Raw genomic sequence first — 20,670 nt, forward strand, 5'->3', positions numbered from 1 at the left:
TGCAGTGCCACGTGACAAGGGGAGACACAGGATATGTCCAGGAGGATCCATACAGGCAAGAGGAGATATGGGATATGTCCAGGCAGATATATGCAGGAAAGGGAAGACATAGGATATCTCCAGGCAGATCCATGTACGCACACCCAAGCTCTTCAGTGCTATGCTCAGAGAGGAGACAGGTTGCACCAGTGCAGAGAGCTTAAACTCCGCCTACACTTCTATGCACAGATATCTGTTCTTTCTTTCTTTCTTTTTCTTTCTTTCTTTTTTCTTTTTCTTTCTTTCTTTCCTTGTTTCTTTCTTTCTTTCTTTTCTTTCTCCTCCTTCCTTCCTTCCTTTCCTTCCTTCCTCCCCTCTCCTCTCCTTCCCCTTCCCTCCCCTCCCCTTCCCCTTCCTTTCCTTTCTCTTTCTCCTTCCTTCCTTCTTTCTTTCCTGCCCCAGCTGATCTCCAATGTTACAAATTTGCGGCAATTTAGAGCTGAATATTCAAAGGTGACATCAGACATAGGTTTCAAATTATGCACTTGAGCAGAGAAGCAGGATTTTCTAATCTAAAGGACTGTATCCTCTGTGAAATGAGGAGAGTCGTCAGCACTTGCAAAGAGAGGGAGAGGAAGGGAGGTACCTTGTGGGGGTAGGTCCAGCAAGGGCAGATAGGCAACACAGTGGTAAGTCATTGGCAAGGAAGATGAGAGAAGGATGATAGGAAAGGTCACAGGTAATCCACAGCCAGGGCAGGAAAGGTGTAGGATTAATCAAAGGAGGGAGATGAAATAAGGCAGGGGCATCTTGGGAGATGCTCTTTACTTCTTTTATTTGAAAGATGCTTCTAAAACCTGATCTCTCTTTTTCACTGTGCCACTGACTGTTCTTACATCTTGAGTTTTCCTTGTAGATGTGTTCCCATCCCTCTCTGGGAAGCTTCTCCCAGTGCAAACTTCTCCTGATGCATGTGTACATGACACTCTGCTGAGGAATACTGGAAATCCTGTAGCACCAAAGAGCTGGTATGTTACAACAGCCCAGTGCTGTTCATAGATGATGGTTTTGACTCCAGAAGGGTGCCTTAGCCATTAGTCTTCACCTGAGCTCACCAGCTTAGGCAGGGGCAGCTGTACCATCTTGATTTGCAAGCCAGTGGGTCAGGCTTCTAATGGGATCTCTGAACTTAACTGTATTGTGGAGCCTGGTTGTCTGCACTGATACATGAGATAACTTGTGAGCCATTTAATCAAACCCTCTTTTCACCAACTTATTTCCTATTAGTCACTGTCATTACACCTGACATTGCTCCAAAGTCAGTCAGGATTAATCTCTAGATTGCTAGGCCTACCATGAATTTATTTGCTCCTCTTCACCCTTTCGGAACATCTTAATGTCCAACAACCTCACAAGATATGGCCTGTATCTCACAAGACTGCTGTATGATTAGAAAATATTTTCTTTGTACTTCTGCCAAAGAATGTCTGCAAGGTTGCACAGCAAATGTAGCAAAGGTAGGAGCAGTACCAGATTTTTCTGAATCTCACTAAGATACACTCCTCAGTCACAAGACTAATTTATCTTCCTTACATGCACCTTTCTTCTCCACCATGATGAGATTTATTATCTAATCTCTGTACTGAATAATAATATGCCAGCTGTCAACTGCCTGGAATTCTTACACTGGGAGAAGAAATGGTGAATGTACATAAATGACAAAGCAAATCATACTCTAACAATATTTAGTCTTTGCCAGTCAATACTGGCAGTAAGAACACATATAAATAAAAATATTAGATTTTATAATAATTGAAATTATGTTGGCTCAATAACATAAAGAGTATATATGCACAGACTTTATTTTAGGCATGATCCTATTCCTATTTTAAATTCTGGCTTCAGATACCTCAACAGCCATTTCTTTTCTCACACTGCTGTAAACAAAGAATAATTTTGGTGAAGCTGCTGTGGCACCAGCAAAGGCTATGGAGTGAGGAAGCAAGCTGGCAGTACTCTGTGAGGAGGGGGTCAGCCAGCCCTATTCCCTCCTGAAGTCTGCAAGCAGGAAACAAAGCTTGAACAGATGTTTGGGTAGAGCATCTTTGTCTATGCTGCAAGAGGCTCCAAGGGGAAAGCAGTTCCTGGGACCATGCTGTAAACCATCTTGTGTTCTGTCTTTACTGTGTAATCCATGTGGGACCTCTCGCGTTCAGCTCTGCCGCTCTGTCTTCTACATGAGAGAGAGGCAATGAATTACCTCTGTGGACCCTCCTCTGCTTGCTGACTGCTGTGCACAAACAGGCTAGTGATGTTTGGGCTGGCAGTGACATTGAGAGCCCAGCTGTGGTCTGTGCTATTTTCCCCATGCATCTCCTGTTTGTGGCCACAGGGGCTCTGATGGTCTGAGGCTGTCCCTGCTAGGAGGGCTTTTCCACTAAACAAGAAGACCTTCTGTGCTGCTGACAAACAGCGCCTCATCCAAAGTAACACCACTCGGGTGTCTCAGGTTTCTTATCTTTGAAAATGATATCCCAAGTACCTGTTCTGAGCTTGGAGGGGTGGGGAGAAGGGAAGGAAGGTTCTCACGTGATGGTGTCACAGTGGCTGAGCAGCCAGGCTGTGGCTGGCACATCCCCAAGCTGTTCCACCAGCCTGTCCCTGCTGCCTGAGCGCTTCCTCCGCCGCCCTGTGCCAGGCACAGCTGCCCAGCTCTGACAAACCCTACATTGGGAGAGAGGTTGTGAAGAGGTAGCAAGGCCGTAGCATGGTGAGGGACATGCAGCTCTGGCTGCTGGGGAATATGAACCGGCTGTGTCTTCCTCCATCTCCCCATGTGGGATCTGAGAGCTGGAGGTTGCTATCACACTGCTATCACATTGCAGGCCTGGCTGCTGTTACAGTGCCTTTTGCATGAAGAGCCACTCAGTGACAGTACAGCCCTTCTCAGGCTGATGCCGAATGAAAAGCTTTGTCACGAGCAGGTTACAAGTTTTGTGGCACAGTCCATGCTGCTGCTGCAAGAGCCTGCCATGATACTTTCTGCAGCTGCAATGGCATTGTTGTAGCTGTTTCTGGTAGGGGAAAATGAGTCATACATAGAATTTATTGTTGGTGTATCTCCACTGTCTGTACTAACAGCAGAAGCCAGAGCACATTGTAGCTGATTTGTTTGTGGTCTATACTGAGTTCATAAACTAACTAGAGAAAAAGGTGAACAATTCGCTATGTTAAAATGTAACTAGGAAAATGGCATAAGGGCAAACTACTTGCCTGAAAGGGAATTTATTTATGTCAAAACTGCATAGGAAGCTTGAGATTGCAGTAGCAGTACTGAAAGCCCTTTTTGATCAATAGGTTATCTCATAACACTTAGTAGAATTTGCTTCCAAGTCTAAGGCAAAATTTTTGAGAGGCAAATTAGCCTCAGATGAGTGAACATACAGTGATTTTTTTACTTAATTGTTATTTCTTCAAATGGAAAACATACATTTGCTTTGCATTAATGGCTTCATTGTAATGATTAATGTCTGTGATAATGCCTTTCTGTGATTATTTTTCACTTAAGAGTGTGGTTACCAGTAACAGTATTAAAAGAAACAAGTGTTGGTATATCAGTCATCTCACAAAGCACTAAAAAATTTTCTTTAATTTTAATCTCTTGTAATAGTCCTTTCTGCCTAACATGCATTTCCCTCCTTGTCCATGAGAATAGAGTTAACTTTCAGAATATATTGCAAGTTCTATGTTTTAACTTGTAGGTGGGAGAAGACAATCATAGATCCCTCTTTTATTTTATTTATTTACTTATTTTTTAATTTTTATTTTTTCTGTGTGTGATGTGATTTCCAGGAACACGTAGATCTTTCCCTGGCAGCATTTCTGGGCTCAGCTTTCAAGTATTTGATGATATGACCTTTAGGAACCATCACCCTTCAATACAGTAAGGTTTGCTGTATTCTGGTTGAAACCGGGTCTTTGGATAGTGGCTGAAGGCTTTGTGAAATTCCTAAGTGAAAGGACAAATGATAGAAGAACAACATTTTTTAATGCTTGGTTTGTTGAGTGACCTTTTGCATCTGCCAAATAAAAAAGTGGATAATATTTCAAAAATAAAACTAAAAAAATAACAAACATGCACCTAATTTTTTTTTTCAATTTCACATGAAGCCATTATTTTAAAGGAAATAAACTGCCAAGGACTGTGATGGAAATCAATGGAAATGAGGCTGTACTTTTACTTTTTGTTACCTAAAAAGCAGTGTACTATCTTTATCCTTGCTCTTCCAAAGATGTGTGCATGGGCTTTGCCTTATGCCACTTAAGCTCACACTTAAATGCATTAATCGTTATAAAAGGACTTTATAAAAAGACCCTTCTAAATGCAACTAGTTGTGATATCATTATAAGTTACAAAACTTTCCTGGAACTAAGAAACTGTCATCATGGATGGGCTTCGTGAATGAAGATTTGGGAAGGGCTCTACCCGCATTTGCTACAAGTGCACTGGTGGCTAAAGAGGCCAATGCGAGATAGACAAGTCTGGTTGCAAAAGGCACAGCAGAAAGACTCCTTGGGTGGTATCAGCAAGACACGATTCTTTCTGTGTTGTCTTTTCTCCTCAAGGTGATCCTGCGTGCATTCTCAAAAGCATCAGCAGCATTATAGATGGTGTGTCTCCACACCTCCCAATTGGAGGCCAGAGTAGACCAGTTATGGTGATCAATATGGCCAAGGCTGAGATGTTGTTTCAGGGAGTCCTTGTATCTTCTCTTCGGGGCTCCTCTCTTGCGGCAGCCGGTGGCAAGTTCACCATAAAGCAGGATCTTAGGGAGGCGGTGGTCCTTCATCCTGAAGACGTGCCCTGCCCATCGCAGCTGTGTTCTCAGCAACATGGCCTCAATACTTGTGACTGCTGCTTGTTCTAGAACAGATGTATTGGTCACATAATCTGAGCAGTGGATGTACGGAGACAGCGTAAGAAACTGTACATACCAGTAAATCAAAACAATTCAAGTATTTATTGTTTGCTAGAAAAAATAATATCAGTTATGTAAACTGGGTTGAAATTTGACTTATGAAAGTATAGTTTAGATCTCTGTGTGGTCCTCCTTCCCTTCCCTCACAACTAATTAATGTATGGATATTTTTCAACTATTTCATGACACCAACTCTAATTCTCTATTACGTACTCAGTTGCTTACAGAGAAAAACCTGTCAGGAACTGTGTCTTCCACAATGTTCACAAAGAAGGCAGTTTTAACCTATGATGCCATCTAAATTTTGAAAACAATTATTGGTCAGAGCTAGAAAACAGTAACAATTTCTCAGGAGTTTTCATGCATTAAAGATCTTAACAAGCTGGAGAACAGGGAATGAAATTTTACAGTTCACTAAGCATTTCTCCTGTTTTCTTAGAGATAGAATATCTTCATGCAAGCAGCAATGCAAAGAATAATAAGAGTCTTCACATGCTGAATCTATACACAAAATGACAAGCTTGTGAATTATAGTCCAAGCATGCCTGATACCATGGCCAGGAAACCTGCCCCACCAGTTGCTTGTCATAAAAGTCTTCTTTGATTTTGCAACAAAGGTAAATAAAAAGAATTGTTATGAGGACCAATGGGTGGGATTCACTTGAGCTGGGTTGGGAAAAGCTAAATCACAGTTTTCCAGCCAACCATTTGCATGTGTTTCCAAAGCTTTACTTGGCGATATGTGCAGTGTTTCCACTGTCAATGGGAAGCAGCTGCCAGCCAGATCTCATGTCTTTTGGGCCAGAACAAATCTGACATGTTCTAAACCCTAAGACTAGTGAAATAACACATGAATTTAAGTGACTAGTCTTTGGTTGTACTGCTTAAGTAAAAATTCCCAGGATCTCCTAAATACTAAAATATTGGGAGGAACTTTTTACTGGAGATTATGTATTATGTTGTATTATACATGACAATTTATACCGATTTGTATCCTGAATAAAATATGTAATACGTATACCTATCATACATATTACTACTATTCCCACTAGCACATCTTTGGGAGTAGTATTTATTTTTGTTTTGGTTTGGTTTTTTTTACCATGACCGTGGTCTCCCTCCCACCCCTGATCACACAATTGTTTGCAGGACTGCTGCTGGCTGAGTTCAGAGTAAGTCATTGCGTTATTAGTTGAGTGGGGAGACAAGGAGGACCACACACAGATCTAAACCATAGTTTGATAAGTCAGACTACAATCCAGTTTACATTACTGACTTTATTTTTTCCAGCAAAAAATAAATACTTGAATTGCTTTGATTTACTGACATGTAGCATTTCTTAGTTATAGGGAAGCTTTGTAACCTGTAATGACATCACAACTTCCATGTAAACAGGAAGGTTGAATCTTTCTTCCTACTATACTTGTATGGCTTTTGTTATCATGAAGTGCCTCTTACTCCGAACTAATGTACCCTCACGAGAAGCACGCAAGGGCCGTCAATACCATTGCACAAGGCTCGCTGGACTGTACAGAAAGTGGCTCTGGCACATGGACTGGTTTAAAGCTCCCTGTAAGCATCAGATGGAGCAGAGTACCTCAGTGTGGTTGGCACTGCTGAGTGCTGAAGGACGCCTGCAATTCAAACCCTAACCCTGTATTGCCCAAAAGTGTGCTCATGCCCAGGGGGTGGTCAGCTCACACCTGTTACACCTAAAAGCTCACACTTATTTTGCAGAAATAAGAGGCATGGATTTCCCTGCCTCTTCCCTCAGCTTGAGGGGGTTCAATTCTGTCATATCTTGTAGACGACACATGGTGGAGATTACAACACTGGGATAGACTGGTTGTGAACACAACCACTGTGTCATTTCTGATGAGAGTGGGCTGTACGGAGAGTGGAATGCAAGTTTTAAAGGTCAAGGAAGAAGAGAAAATTGTCCAAAGGAAAAAAAAAAAGCAGCTGTGTGTGTTTGCAGTAAGAGGTGTGGCTGGTGAGAGAGACTATTGTGTTCTGGAACAGTGTGTGTTTCCAAAATCTTCCTGCCATGGTCTGCCTTAGAAAAACTTTGAAGAATCAAGGCTGACACATCAACAAAGGTCAAATAATGTCTGCTGAAGGGTTGGCAAAGGGAGTATTTATTGTGATGAGAAATGAGCATTGCGAGCATTGAGCTGGTCAGTTATCAATGAGCATCTTCAGGCACAGGAAAATGCACAATTAGCACAAATTGTTGACAGTATTTCCATTTGCTTGTTAAGATAACATCTCTCCTGTTCAAGTTCAGCTGGAAGACAGCTGTTCTTTCATAAGCTAATTTGAAGATTAGTCTATTATCATGAGAGTCATACAGTTAAATATGGCAACAGTTAGGTAGAGCCCTCCATCCTCTCCACATGGCTGGTACCATCTCCTCTGAGCAGTACCTTGTATCTGACTGAAGATACAGAAAAAGGCCAGTGACATCTTGTGACTCTCCAGGAGACAAACCTTGCAGTGGAGAGGTCATTCACTCTGCTCTGTAGAGCCTTCTCAAGAAGACCCATAATTTTTCTGAACTGCTACAGATACTTAAGTTGGGGTACAAGATTCAGTTGCTGGAATAGTCTTGCCCCTCCTTTGAAACAATATGTTTTAAAATAAGAAAATATCATGACAATCTACTGTCCCCAAAGTAACAAAGATTTCTCCATAACACTCCATCCTTTAACATGAGCACCAATTATTCACCTGCTAATAACTGCATCTAACAACCCATTCAGCATTCTGAAGGCAGGCACAGATCTTAATTTCTGATTAGAGGAACTAAAGTTTTGCATGTTTTCTGCAGGTGAGAAGGAGGCACAGCTGTATGATGTGGAGAAGATAAAAGTAGTTCAAGAAAAGATTTAAAAAACAGATAATGGTTTTGGTTACCAAGGGCAGAGGTGATGAACTGGTAATTATTTTTTTGACTTTACAGACCATAAATTAAACTGATGGCAATTTTAATGGAAATAACCCTAACCTCCTATTTTCTAGTAAAAATGTTATGTAAAATTATTATAAACCACATTGACTTCCCAACTGGTTTTGTGTTGAGGAACATGGGCAACAATAGCCACCCACTGCTAATGGTACAGACCTGAAAGCAAATAGCGGGTCATCTTATTTCTCCTTGGCCAAGCCACATCTTAGCACCAAAGCTGCTGTGAAGAAAAACTGTTGACTCTTCAGCGGATCACAAATATTTGCAAGGACCACCATCAGTTTGATCAGCTTATTCCTTGAAATTCCCCAAAGAACTGCTAGGAAGAAAGGCTCCGAAAACCAGGGTGAGCCACACAACCAACTTCCTGACTTAGAGGTACCCAGTCCTTCCGCCTCAGTTGTGACCTGCCTGACTTTTAAGGTGTTGCTCGACCCGTAAAGGAAACATTTACAGCATCACTGCTGACGGGAATCCCGTCTCACGAACAAGAGGCTCTTTGCCCTTCATGTTAAAGCAGAGACTATAGAGAATATAGTGAGATGCTCCTCTGTCACACCGTCATGGCCAATCCACTGAGGTTCACTTCAGGCTATCACATTATGGCATTTCCTCACCGCAGCGGCACCTTCAGCAGCAGGTGGTACTTTGCAAACACTGCTGGAGAGGGATGCCCCATCCCTGGAAGTGTTCGAGGCCAGGCTGGAGGGGCACTGAGCAACCTGGTCTAGTGGGAAATGTCCCTGCCTATGGCAGGGCGGTTGGAAAGAGTTGCTCTTTAAAGTCTCTTCCAACCGAAGCCATTCTGCGATTCTACGATCTTGGGAGAAATCTGCGTGCTCCTCAGCCCTCCGAGCTGGGTCCCGCGGCGGGGCACGAGGGTGAACCCAGCGAGGCTGGCGGGGTTTGGCCGCCGGGCGGGGCCGCGGGGAGGGCAGAGGCGGGGCCGGCGGCAGCGGCCGGGGCACTGCGGAGCCGGCGCGGCGCTCACCGGGCGGGGACTGCACCTTCCCCTCCGCAGAGCGGCGCCGCCCCCCGGCCCCCGCCACACCTCCGGCCCCCCGCCCGTCCCCTCGCTCCGCTACCCCGGCGGCGCGGCACCCGCTGCCCCGCCGCGGCTCTGCCTGCGCCGCCCCGCCATGGAGCAGGGGCCGGCGGGGGGATCCAGCGCCGCTGCCGCCGCCGCTGCTGCCGCTGCTGGCACCGGGGGTCTGCTCCTGCCCCTGAGCGAGACCGAGCAGCAGCGCTACTCCGAGCTCTTCTCGCGGTGCTGCCCGCCCCCCGAGGCGGCCGCCGGGGGCAGCAGCGTGGGCGAGCTGTTCCGGGCCTCCCAGCTGCCCCCGGACACTCTGCACCAGGTGGGTCCGGCTCCAGCTCCCCCCGGAGCTGCGGGTGGTTTGGGGGGGGGGTGCCGGACGGGACCCGCTCCCGCAGCGCTGCGGGAGAGGGGCTGGCGCTGCCTGCACCGCGAAGTTGGGGGCTGCGGGCGGGCCGGTGCCCCTGCGCTGCCCGCGGGGCCGGGACGAGGGTCCCCTCCCCGGGCAGGTCTCCTCGCTGCTGGGGCTGCGCCGTGCCCGCTTTCTCCCTCCAGACGGGCTGCTGGCAGTGCTGGTGTGCGGCATCCGTGCGGTTCCCCGCTCCGGGTGCGGGTGGTGAGGGGCAACCCGTGCCGCCGGGCGCTGAGTGCGGGCTCTCCCGGTCAGGCGGCTGCTGCCGTCGCCTTCCTCAAAAGGGCCCCAAAAGTTATAAAAGCAGTTGTGTCCGCAGAGTTGTAAGGACGTGAAATGTGTTAAACTCCTGGTTTAACTCTGAGATTATTTTTTTTCTACGTGTTGTTTCAGTGGAAAAAAAAAATCTGTAGGTTAAAATGATGCTGCGGGTTTTATGCCAGTTTTTGAGCACGAACACATCAAGGTGTGAAGTGCGAGGGTCTCGCCCAGTCAGAGCAGCAGAGCCGCAGAAGTGGTCCTCAACAGGGGCTGTGAGGCAGAACCCTCGTAGTTTTGAGGAGAAGCTTGTCCAGGGTGGGAGAAGGCTCGTGCCACCCATTTTCCAGGGACAGGGAAGAATCAGACTTGTTTTCTCCACCTGCGGATTAGTAATTTGACTAATGCAGTGTAGTTGCATAATACTTCTGACAATAAACTGAACAGAGATGGGATATTCCTGTTTATTTATTTATTTAATTTATTTACAGGAATCCTGTTCTTCAGTAGCTTTTACTTAGCAAGCAGAAAAAAGTTATGTTGAAGTGGAGATGATATACAGTTGTACCTGGGCACCACCTGAGGGTACTTAACTCATTACTGCTTTCCTGATAGCTGTTTGGCCACCTCTTAATGGCCTATATGAATTCATATTACACAAGGGACTCTGAACAAAAATTGTGGTATTTCAAGGATGTTTTTCTTCTTGCTTGTGCTCTTTACCAGATCAGTAAAACTAAAATCTTACCAAGCACTATTACTGCCTTATAGTGAGCCACACTGTGACCTTGGTCTTGCAGGTGAATTTTGAGTGGTGAAAGTAGTGATTTCACATAGATCTAGCACCAAGAGTGGGTCTTTTGCAGAGAGGATTTCAAATAAGAAGGCATATTTAAGAAACTTGCTATGGCACAGTTATTTCATTTTCCAAAGAAGTATAGAAAGAACCCTCTTATTTCCACTATGAGGTTTCTTACCCTATCATTTAAGTGAAACTTATGATCATATTATTATCATAGTCTGTTTTGGGGGTCATTTTGATTATGATGTGTGACGTAAGCCTGGAAATGGTGGGGTGGGTTTTTTTGTTTTTAAAATTATTTCCAGGTATATTTATGCTGTGAAGAGAACATTACTGGGAAACAAGCCTGTAATTGGCTTCAGGAATATTCAGATAATAAGGCCTGTGGGATCTGGGTCTGTTTCTCTTCCTTCTTCCAGCCCTCCCCCTCTTGTTTATACAGCAGTAATCACAGTGGCGTTCTGCTCTGTGGCTGGAGTGCCTGTCCTCAAAACCCACTGCAGCCAGGTATTCTTATGTTTACTGAGATGTAAGAAAAAAATGTAATGAATTTAAAAAAAAAAAAAAGGAAAGGTGGGTGTTTTGATAGGGAAAATCTCACAACATTGTTTAAGATATTTTTCTGGTACTTTTTATTATCATCTGAAGATGCAATTTAATATTTTCTCTTTAAAAAATTCTACTGTTGTAACAGTTATAGGAGCAGGGTGCAGAGGTTCATGGTGTATGTTTTCTGCTAGTACAGGAAACACTTCTTTTAGGCAGAGGCAGGTCGTTTTGTTTAAGATAATGTGTTTTCTTTGAAAGAATTGTTGACCATGAAAGTTTGGTTTTTTGTTTGTTTGTTTTTTTAATACTTTTTAAAATCACCATCTGTCAGTGCTTCAGGTACAGGCATCCCTACTGACTGACTGAGAAATGGTCATGCTGAGTTTGTTCATGTCAGAAATAGGAAGATTTGAATTGGAAACCAGTTCTGGATTTCTGCTAAGCAGAGCTTGCACAGTCCAGAAGGTACTTAACACCTTTCCCTGGCCCTTGCATCGGCTATAACAAGAGGCAGCTATGGATGGTTTTGTAAGCAATGTGCAATTTACAGCTTTTTATTCTCAAGGCATTCGTTGAGGAGTGGTTTTGCAGATCAAGATGCTTCCAGAACTGGCATTTAGTGCCATAGCACTCTCAAACCTGTGCTGTTGTCTTTAGTTGTACTTCTGTAATAAGTGGAATGACTCTTCAAGAAAGAAGCGGCCTTTCTTTATGCAGTCTTTGATTGAGATTTCTTGTAAGCATCATGGGAACTCTCCTTCTACGCTCCTTAACTGTAATGGCAGGGTTTGCTGTCTAGACAAAAATCTGGTGGTGCATCCTGGCTGGAGTACTGCTGTTGAGTATGTCAGTTCCTGTGGGAAAAGCAGTGGCATGCACTCCCAGACAGGGAACAGACAAGGGTTGGGTTTGGTTTAAAGGCTAGTTGGCTTAATCTGAGAAGTTATATAGATGAAAGAGGCTGGGTAACAGAGAGCAGGTAGGGAATGTGAGAGCATGTGCCAGAAGAGGAAATGCTGAAATAAATGGAAAAAAATCCAAGAGCAGTAGGGTCAGTAGGAGCAGATGGTGTGCACCTGAGAGTCCTGGGCCTCGCTAAGAATGAGGTGATTGAACATAGATTCATCACATCCAGGCTCATTAAAGCCAGCAATTCTGCTGGGCAATAGGGTACAGCAGAGGTTGTACCGATTTCACTTAGAGCCAAGATTGAACAATGAACTTGTCAAGAGTTAGTCCAGGAAAAAAGGTTCAAGTTAGCACTAAAATTAAAAATGTCAGACACTTCACAGGACAGAGAAGGGCATGACAGGGACAGGATGGCGTGGTTTTTGTGGACTGTATAATCATACTTCCCCACTGTACTGAAAGTCTTTGGCTAGCTGTATTGTGTGATTAAAAAGATTTTATTTAGACTTGCACAAAGCCTGTGGCAAGATCTTTTACCAGGGGCTTTTAAAGTAACTCTGTAAAATGTCTACAATTTCTTGCCTGAAAGATCTGTGCTGGGGTTGTTTTTATTTTTATTTTTTACAATATTTATGTAGAAGCAGGAAGGAGCAGACTAGTCATTCACCATGCAGTTCTGTAGACTGTCAGAATTAGAAGAAACTCAACAGCATCAGCTGGAGATATATATATATACACACATATACACACACACATCCATGTTGGTCAGGTTGAAGATGGTGTTCCCTATGCCTCGAGAACTGAATTTATGCAAAGAAAAAAATAAATCTTGAAAAAAACTGTTTTTAAGTCACTGAGGCACAAAAATATCGCTGAAGTGAAGGTGATCCCACAGCATACTTTGTCACATAGATCAGTATTGGTAGCCCTTCTTACATGTGGAGAAGGCAGGCAGAGGTGTGGGAGCAGTTGGGAGGAAGGGATGAGTGAGGGCAGCTCAGGGCAGGAGGCACTGCTGATGGCCATCAGTAGATGACAACAACGGGTTTGTGTGCCCAGGAGGGCAAACTCCCTCTGGGGTTTCCAGCACATTCCTTGGAAGAATCTGTTTGGTTATGCTCCTTGAGTGCATTGAAATGTCAATACTCTACACTGTCTGATGTGCTGCAGGTGCTGACAATGGCTGGTTTGCCTTGTCTCAATTTGGGCAATTGATTTGTGACCCTCTTTTGAAATCGGCTGCCAATGAGGACATACAGCCTTCCAGCCTCTGCTCCTGCATCTGGGCCCCCAAAGTGCATTTGTTATGGGTACCAACGGGCTGATATCTGCAGGGATTTCAGATAAAATAGTGCATTGCAGAGTCAGTGCCCACTGATCAGCAAAGGAAAGGTACCTTGTGCTAGTTTTACTGTTTGTTGATATTCCTGTGGTCTCTGAATATTTCGTCCTAAGAAATTAAGGAGCAGAATTGGACTCAAGATTTACACTTAAATGCTTATTTCTTTTCATTAGTTTCTGACTTATTTGATTAATTCTTGCTTGGTTGTCTGATGTTATCTTTAATTCTCAGCTTTATAAACCTTATTCTTATTTGTGGATGTGGCACTATCAGCACAGAGATCCGATTTTCTTAATAAAATGTGTTCTTTCCTCTGCAAATGAACACACTGTTATTTTGAGCTCTGAGGATGACAAGTACTAATTGTGTGATACTGGAGCTGTACAGGCACTGCATTTTTTAGCTGGGACTCTCCTTCCAGCACTGTGTGAATAGGGAACACAGACCAACGATCGTGCCTTTCTTCCCCAGGCTTCGTGAGTTAATTTGTGTTTATTGTGCCTTGTCTCTATAGTTACAACTCTGCAGTTTAACTGTATTTCTGTGTTCAAAAAGGAGAAGTGAGAATAGACTAAAAAAAAAATTAAGTTGATATTTCTTTGGAAAAATGCCAGTAAGGATTGGCTTTCTATATAATTTTTCTTTTTAATTCCATAAGGATAAATTACTACCTATGTGATAGCTGGGGTGGGATTAACTTTCTGCCTCAAACAGGAAGAAAAGAACAAGAACTGTGGCAGTTACAGTACGAGCTGTTTAAGTGAAGAAAATCTGGATTTAATGGTACTTTACCAAAGATAAAATTCACTCTGTTGTAGCCATTGACAGAATGTGGCATTATGGTAGTGCTGGCAGTGTGATTTAGCTGACTGAACAGCAGGTCCATCAAAAACTGGTGTTAGAGAGAAGTGGCATCCTACTGACATCTTTGAGCCAGGAAGAAACAAAAGCAGGGTACGACTTTATGTAAGTGATGCAGCAAGAGGAAAGGAAAACTGATATTTCAGAATCAGTACTTCTGGCCACAATCTCCTAAGGTGTCATTGCCTTTCTAGAGTTACAAGCAAACTTATGTTTATGTAAGTAGGAAAATGAATAACCCATATGCAAAAAACATAGTAGTAGTATTATTAAAAAAATTTATAAACTGTAACAAGGTAGAAGGTAAAGATTCACCTGAAGCAATCTTGATGTGTTCCAAAAAAAAAAAAAAAAAGAAATATTGAGGTCCTAGTACATCTTTAAACTATTTTTTAGCATTTAAACTATCACTTCATAATCTCTGCTTCAAGATTAGAAGTTTTGAGTGCCTCAGCATTGAGATACACAGTAGGTGATTTGTAGGAGCCGTTCCTTCCCAAGTGTTTCAAATTGCACTGTAAAACCAGAGGCTCTTAGACCTGCTTGTTACAGGTATCCAATGGGGTGGTCAGAATTAGCCTGGTCAGGGCCTGCAGCCTTCAGTAATTAACCCTCATAACAGCGAAGTGTCAATTAATTATTCCATTTTCCAAGTAAATAATGCATTGCTGTGCCAGTGTAACTCTGCAAGAGGGATGGAGAAAAAAGTTCCGTTTGGATAAAGAGTAGCTTTCTTCGTGAGAGGTTGTTTAGTATGAAGCACGAATGATGAAGAACAGGTTTCATTTTTATGTTTTAAGTAAGTGGTTTTGTCATGGGACTTACGTAAGTGCAGTGGGGTTCACTAAACATTTGATATAACCCCTTCTGCTCTTGCCTGTATCTACAGCGATATGCTGTCAGTATCATGGTGTTTATGCACAGATTGATGATGTTGACACAGTCTGTTTTGCAAAGGAGATGTTGAACACAGAATTCACTTCAGTGGCTGAATCTGGTGGAAACACCCCCTGCAAAAGAGGGATGGTATAAACTCTGAACACATGAATTTAGCTGAGCTGAAAAACTTAGTCAAGATAGAAATGCTTGTTCCATCTTTCATGAATCTGTGACAAGGAATCAGGATAAATAACCTATTTAAATTTAAAATACTATGATTTGAGAAATACAACTGATATAATATTTGTAAAGCAAGATTCTTTGATGTATTAACATCTGAACATGCCAACAGTATGGTAAAATAAAACATTAATGAGCCATATGTGCTAGTTCAACTTTTGAAGACAGTGAAACAGTTGAACAGCTGAGTTAGTGGATAATTAACTGGAAAAGGTTGCTGGAGTAGAAAATCAACTGTGGACAAATAGTAATCCCCTCTTCCTGAGCAGGGGGAATATTTTCTTTTTCCAGTGTATTCAGCAGCATTATTTGGTTACCACTGCATAAAATTAAGAACTCTGTTGGGAATAACTTTTTCTTTGTTTATTGTTATTGTTATTTTATTCCATTTTTATTTTTTATTCCTGCCATTTAGATATGATGATGAGGTGGAAAGATGTGGTGGGATGAGATCCATTCTGTGGACTAGTAGGACACAGTGACCAGCAATAATTGGCTAAATCAGTAACTGCAAATTATATTTAGTTTATTTATCAAAGTGTCTAAAAGACAAAACGTGTGTTTATAAACTTCCAAATCTTTGTATATATAAGAAATGTGTGGCTTTTGTTTTTTTTTTAGTAGAGGAAAGCTAGCTGTGTATTTTTAAATGGATTCCAGTTTTCAGCTAAATTTGACTTTGCATTTATCACATGTGCCTACACAAGTGTGTCTCTTATTAATTGAGAAAATTTAATATTTTATAGTAACTGAGATGTATATTAAATTTCTGATAAAGTAAGTATTAAAATGTATATTAAGTGATGTGGTTGCTTAAATGTGTTTTAAATTATTACTTGGGGGTAAAAACAAAAATGTTACCATACTTATTTAAAAAGAGTAAGAATCTTGTTTTAATGATGACCAGTTAATTAGACAGATCTTTATCTAGAAAAATATGAAGTTAAGGTCTTACCTCTTTGAATTCGAATAATATTTTAAATAGCTTATTTTTCCCAAGAATCTGCCTTGCAAACATTAAAGTTAGGATGCTTCATGCTGCCAGTTGTTTCAGACTGGGTGGTACATTTGGAGAGGCGGGTTGAAGATGCTGCCTCTGACAAGTGGTGTCACCTGCACAGAGCACACCTGTGGTGTGCTCTCTGTTAGCGACAAGGCTGCTTAGAACTACCACAGGGTTGCACACTGCCTGCCTGTCAAGTCCTCTCTTGTACCTGTTTGAGCCACTCAGGCCTTCATAATGAGCACAGATCACTGAGCAGAGCTACAGGAGTGCCCCACATCCAGCAGCAAATGCCTTAAAAAAAAAAAGGTGGGGGGGTGTCTTGAGAAACTTTAGATAGCTTGACTACCAGAGCACATCTTCAGTGTTTTCTTCTGTTACTTTATTTTTCTGTCTGTGGGATTTTTTTCTGCCCTCAGCAGTCTTTCCCCATTCAAAACCTGTGAATGTTGGTTCTAGTATCTTACCCCTGCATCTGTGTAGTCCTACAGGCTCAACGTGCAGTACTTGGTTGCTCCCTTTCTCTGGCAGAGGGTGGTGGGGAGGTACTGCCTTGAGCAGGACCATATTGGAACGCTGGATTTAGGACTCGCAAACCCCACTGGCTTAGTGGCACTGAAAATGTAGAGTCGCCTAATGGGAAACACTTGGCTGAGCTTGAATTCGAAGTGTCTGAGCATGGTCATGGTGTCTGTTTGCTCACTAAAGTATGAGTCATGAAGCTGAACTCTACTTTCAATACCAAGTATCTGTAACATTACTTTATTATTATGAATATAAATTTCAAGTGTTTTTTTGGCATGAGCCTTTCAAATTCATTTACTTTTTTTTTAATCCTTTCTTTTTCTTAAAGCGTCTTTCTTTCCACACCAAGAAACATTAGATCAGCTTTGGCATAGGCAATATTTCACATTTCATGCATTATTTACTTCTGGCATAATTTACACAGTGATGTCCTATGGAAGCCAAGATGATGGTATTTCAGAATAAAACAACGTGTCTAATTTGCAAAACAGAGTGACTGCTGTGGGCTAACAATTAGAGTCAGAATTATTTTGTTATGAACAGTAACACCAGTGGAGCAGTAAAAGGTGAAGAACTTTGAGGTTCCAAATGCCTGAAATAAAAATAAAAGGGGAAGGAGGCCAAAACTCAAAAGTGTGATTCTGTATTCATTTAAAAATTTTTTTTTTGCTTTCCCTTCTCTGAATAATTGCTGCCTTTTGAATAGCATCTTTGTTTTAATAGCCATAGGCTGCTTTTCCTTTACTGTGTACAGATAGAAATGCAAATACAGGTCTTGATATAAAATGTGCTGTAAAATCCTGGTGTACTGTGCATGGGCACTGGAGATGATGTCGTCTTTGACGCTGATGTTGCTGCTTTGAAGTTCCATGCTCTTCAGCTGAATTGAGGACAGACACTTGGTTTGGACCTGAACAAGTAGGTTCTCGCTGACTGAATGATGCATTTCTGCACAAAAGCATGTTGGGTGAAATAGTGATAATCTTAGTGCTGTGTTTAGTGCTGTAGAAGAGAAAGAATTTGACCCGCTTTTCCAAGTGACGTGTTGATTCCAACTGGAGGTACATGGGATATAAGATCAAGGAAGGGCAGGAAGCGTCTTCTACATACACTGTGTGCAATGGAATTACCTATAAGGGTATGCCTTCAGTTTAGATTGACAACTCTACAGTCTTATAAAAATAGTCCGTAATTCTCAACTAAAGAAGGACTTTAATATGTGTTATTGATTAAGATAAGAACATGACTGTAGAAGGTAGTGTTTTGGGTGTTTACTGCATTGCCTTTAAAAAGACATGCTGTAGTTGTAAGCACTAGGGAAATGAATTCAGGAAACGTGCCAAAAGTGATAAAAAAGGAGGGGTACGGGAAGCATCAAGGTTTTTTTGGGGTAGCCAGTCTAAAAAATGATATTACAATAACTGGAAGAAAGAAGCTCATTTTAGAAAATTTTGATGGAATGGGAGATAAGTCTGTAAGGGATTTGTTTGTGGCAAAAATGCATCATATATCCTCGAGTTTCTGTTTTCTTCTGTATGAGTTAAGTCTCATCTTGTCTAAAAGTGGAACAAAACCCAGAACTGCATTTTTGTGGGAAATGCCAGAATTTCTTCTGGTCTTCTAGGGTAAAGTAAATGATGAGAAATGTTTGCAAGAGAAATTTCTTTGGAAATGTTTAAAAACTTGTAATTTGTTGAATTAAAACACTTTGTTTTGAACTGCTTGGATGTTGAAGCACTGTGACATCTTAAACACATAAATTTTGGGAAGAAAGTTGTTCATGTGCATCATCTCTTCTTCCTTTTCTTTCCTTAGACTAATTCTGCCAATACAGATAGCAGTGATGGTGGCCAGGCAGCTTGTTCAGAAGGGAGACTGTGGTGCCTCAGAAATGTCACCTCTTGAGTAACCACAAGGTTTGAAACATCAAAACAGCTTCCACAGGACTCTATGGTACCTTTGTATTAAGGTGACCTGGAAAAAGCCATTTTATTTCCTGGCAGAAATTTGAAAGACTCATTGGAATTGTAATGTTGGGTTTTTTGGGTTTTTTTTCAGCAAGAGATTCAAGATGTTGCAATATTTTCAAGTAGTCTAGTTCAAGATGACTAGATCTGGTGGCTGCCATCTAGCTGGAGAGGATTTGTCAGGTTTTCCATGTGGTGGTTGTCACTTCTTGGATACTAACTCCTGTGTTTTTTAGCAACTTGAAATGCTTTCTGCCATTGCTTTCAGAATGAAGGAGATGCCAGCTGTCAGATCTGCCATGCAGACCTGACCATAATTGATTCTCATTCTGAGAAGTGGGAAACAAATGTTTAAATCTCTGAAGAGTGGGTTTTTCTATCGTTGTTGAAAGTTGTGGAAGACCCAGATAACTGTAGCTGCTAGAAATGTTCTCTTATTTAGCTATGTGGACATGTCCCATATGTCCAGGCTGTCTGCTCTTCTGTGAAGTCTGAATTCAGTATTAATGGTAAAAAAATTTTCCTTTGGACCGAAAATACAGTAATCCCCTTCTTAAAAAGAGTAAGTGAGAGAAACTGAATAGAAGCCTATTCCAAAGTGACTGTATGTTTTTGAAGGTCATTGTGGGCTGACTTGTGGGTTACTGCCTGGGGTGCTTTCTGGGCTTGGTACCTGTGACGTTCATGCCTCACAGCAGCTTTTTGTGCTTCTGGTACTTATATGAGATCCCTTGTGGTTCTGGTAGGAAGCATAAAGAACAGATAGGTTAAGACTTACCTAAGGCTGAGGGAGCTGGGAGGTAAGTAGAAGCAGGACAGCAGTGAATCTTATTAAAAGCAGTGGATGTTAGAGAGATTTGAGGAGAAGCTAGGAAGAGTCATCCAGTGTATTGGGGGATGTCTGGTTTGGGAGGAGATCAGAAGGCAAAAATAAATAAATACCAATTATGTTGTTAACGGCTGCTCTCTGTTGTTGAGTAATAAAAGGCAGGATCCAGGAAGATGCTTGTTTCTGTTTTTTATTAGATGCTTTAGATATCATGGGGATGAGCAGGTTATAAATATAAATGTCTGCTGCAGATGGAAGGTGGAAGACGCTTGAACCTGGTAACCTTTAAAAAGCGATAACATAAGGTTTAAAATTACGCTGAGATCTGAAGCTTCCGACAGAGTCCTTGGGTAGTCCCATGGAAAGCCTGTCAATAACAAGAGAAAGACCAAACCCCAAACAAATAAACAACCCCCCAAACCTTCTCAAAACAAGGCAAATTTCAGTGCCAGAGTCTTACCCAGTTTTCAGGTTGTTTCTTACGAAGTGCTACCAAGGTTAGAAATGAAGAGAGCCTCACCTTTTTTTCTCCATCTGATATATGATGGAGCTGTACCACTGTGACAAATAGTATGCTTGGGGGGGTTTTTGCACTTTTGTTGTATCCTGCTGCTACCCTCGCTTAACCAGGGACTTCTTTTTAAAAACAGCACTAGATCATTATTCTGGAGATACAGTATACCTCTAAAATAATACAGCTGTGAAGTCATGCCTGTCAAAACATGTTTTGAGTGTTGTAACAGGAAGGAACTGGGATAGGGGAGCCTGGAGGTGACGATGATGCAGCACCTGCCACCTCACAGTGTGACAAGTCCCAGGTTCACTGGCCAGAGCAAATGTTTCAGGACAGAAAAGAGCAGCACTGGGCAGTGCTGATGTCGGCAGGAAAATAATTCAGTGTTATTTACATCAAGTTATCAGTCCCTTATTTTCCTTCTCTCTCTCTCTCATCTCCTTCCTCCTCCCACAGCTGTATGATAGTAATTATATCTTTTATTTGATCTAGTCTAAATCAGGACTGTCCTTGAGGAGGATATTCTCCAAAGGAATATTTTTCCATAGGAAATACTCATTAGCTGTTTTTAGACTGCATTACTTACTGTGCATATATTTGATTGCAGGGAAAGTGTGC

General features: G+C 42.2%; 1 protein-coding gene across 4 annotated transcripts in view; it reads left to right on the plus strand.

Annotated features, from left to right (window-relative positions):
* Positions 1–8,772: 8,772 nt before the first annotated feature.
* The window catches only part of REPS2 (RALBP1 associated Eps domain containing 2), a 95,749-nt gene continuing 83,851 nt past the window's right edge, over positions 8,773–20,670 (plus strand). For 2 of the 4 annotated variants that reach the window (XM_064646681.1, XM_064646680.1), the window contains exon 1: positions 8,773–9,284. In XM_064646681.1, coding sequence (XP_064502751.1) covers positions 9,066–9,284 — 219 coding nt within the window. In that variant the 5' untranslated portion in view covers positions 8,773–9,065. Of the gene's footprint in view, positions 9,285–15,848; positions 15,921–20,670 lie in introns of those variants that run through there. The other 2 variants (XM_064646679.1, XM_064646682.1) reach the window with 2 other exon arrangements.

Source organism: Pseudopipra pipra, chromosome 2 (assembly GCF_036250125.1).
Source record: "Pseudopipra pipra isolate bDixPip1 chromosome 2, bDixPip1.hap1, whole genome shotgun sequence".
Taxonomy (NCBI): domain Eukaryota; kingdom Metazoa; phylum Chordata; class Aves; order Passeriformes; family Pipridae; genus Pseudopipra; species Pseudopipra pipra.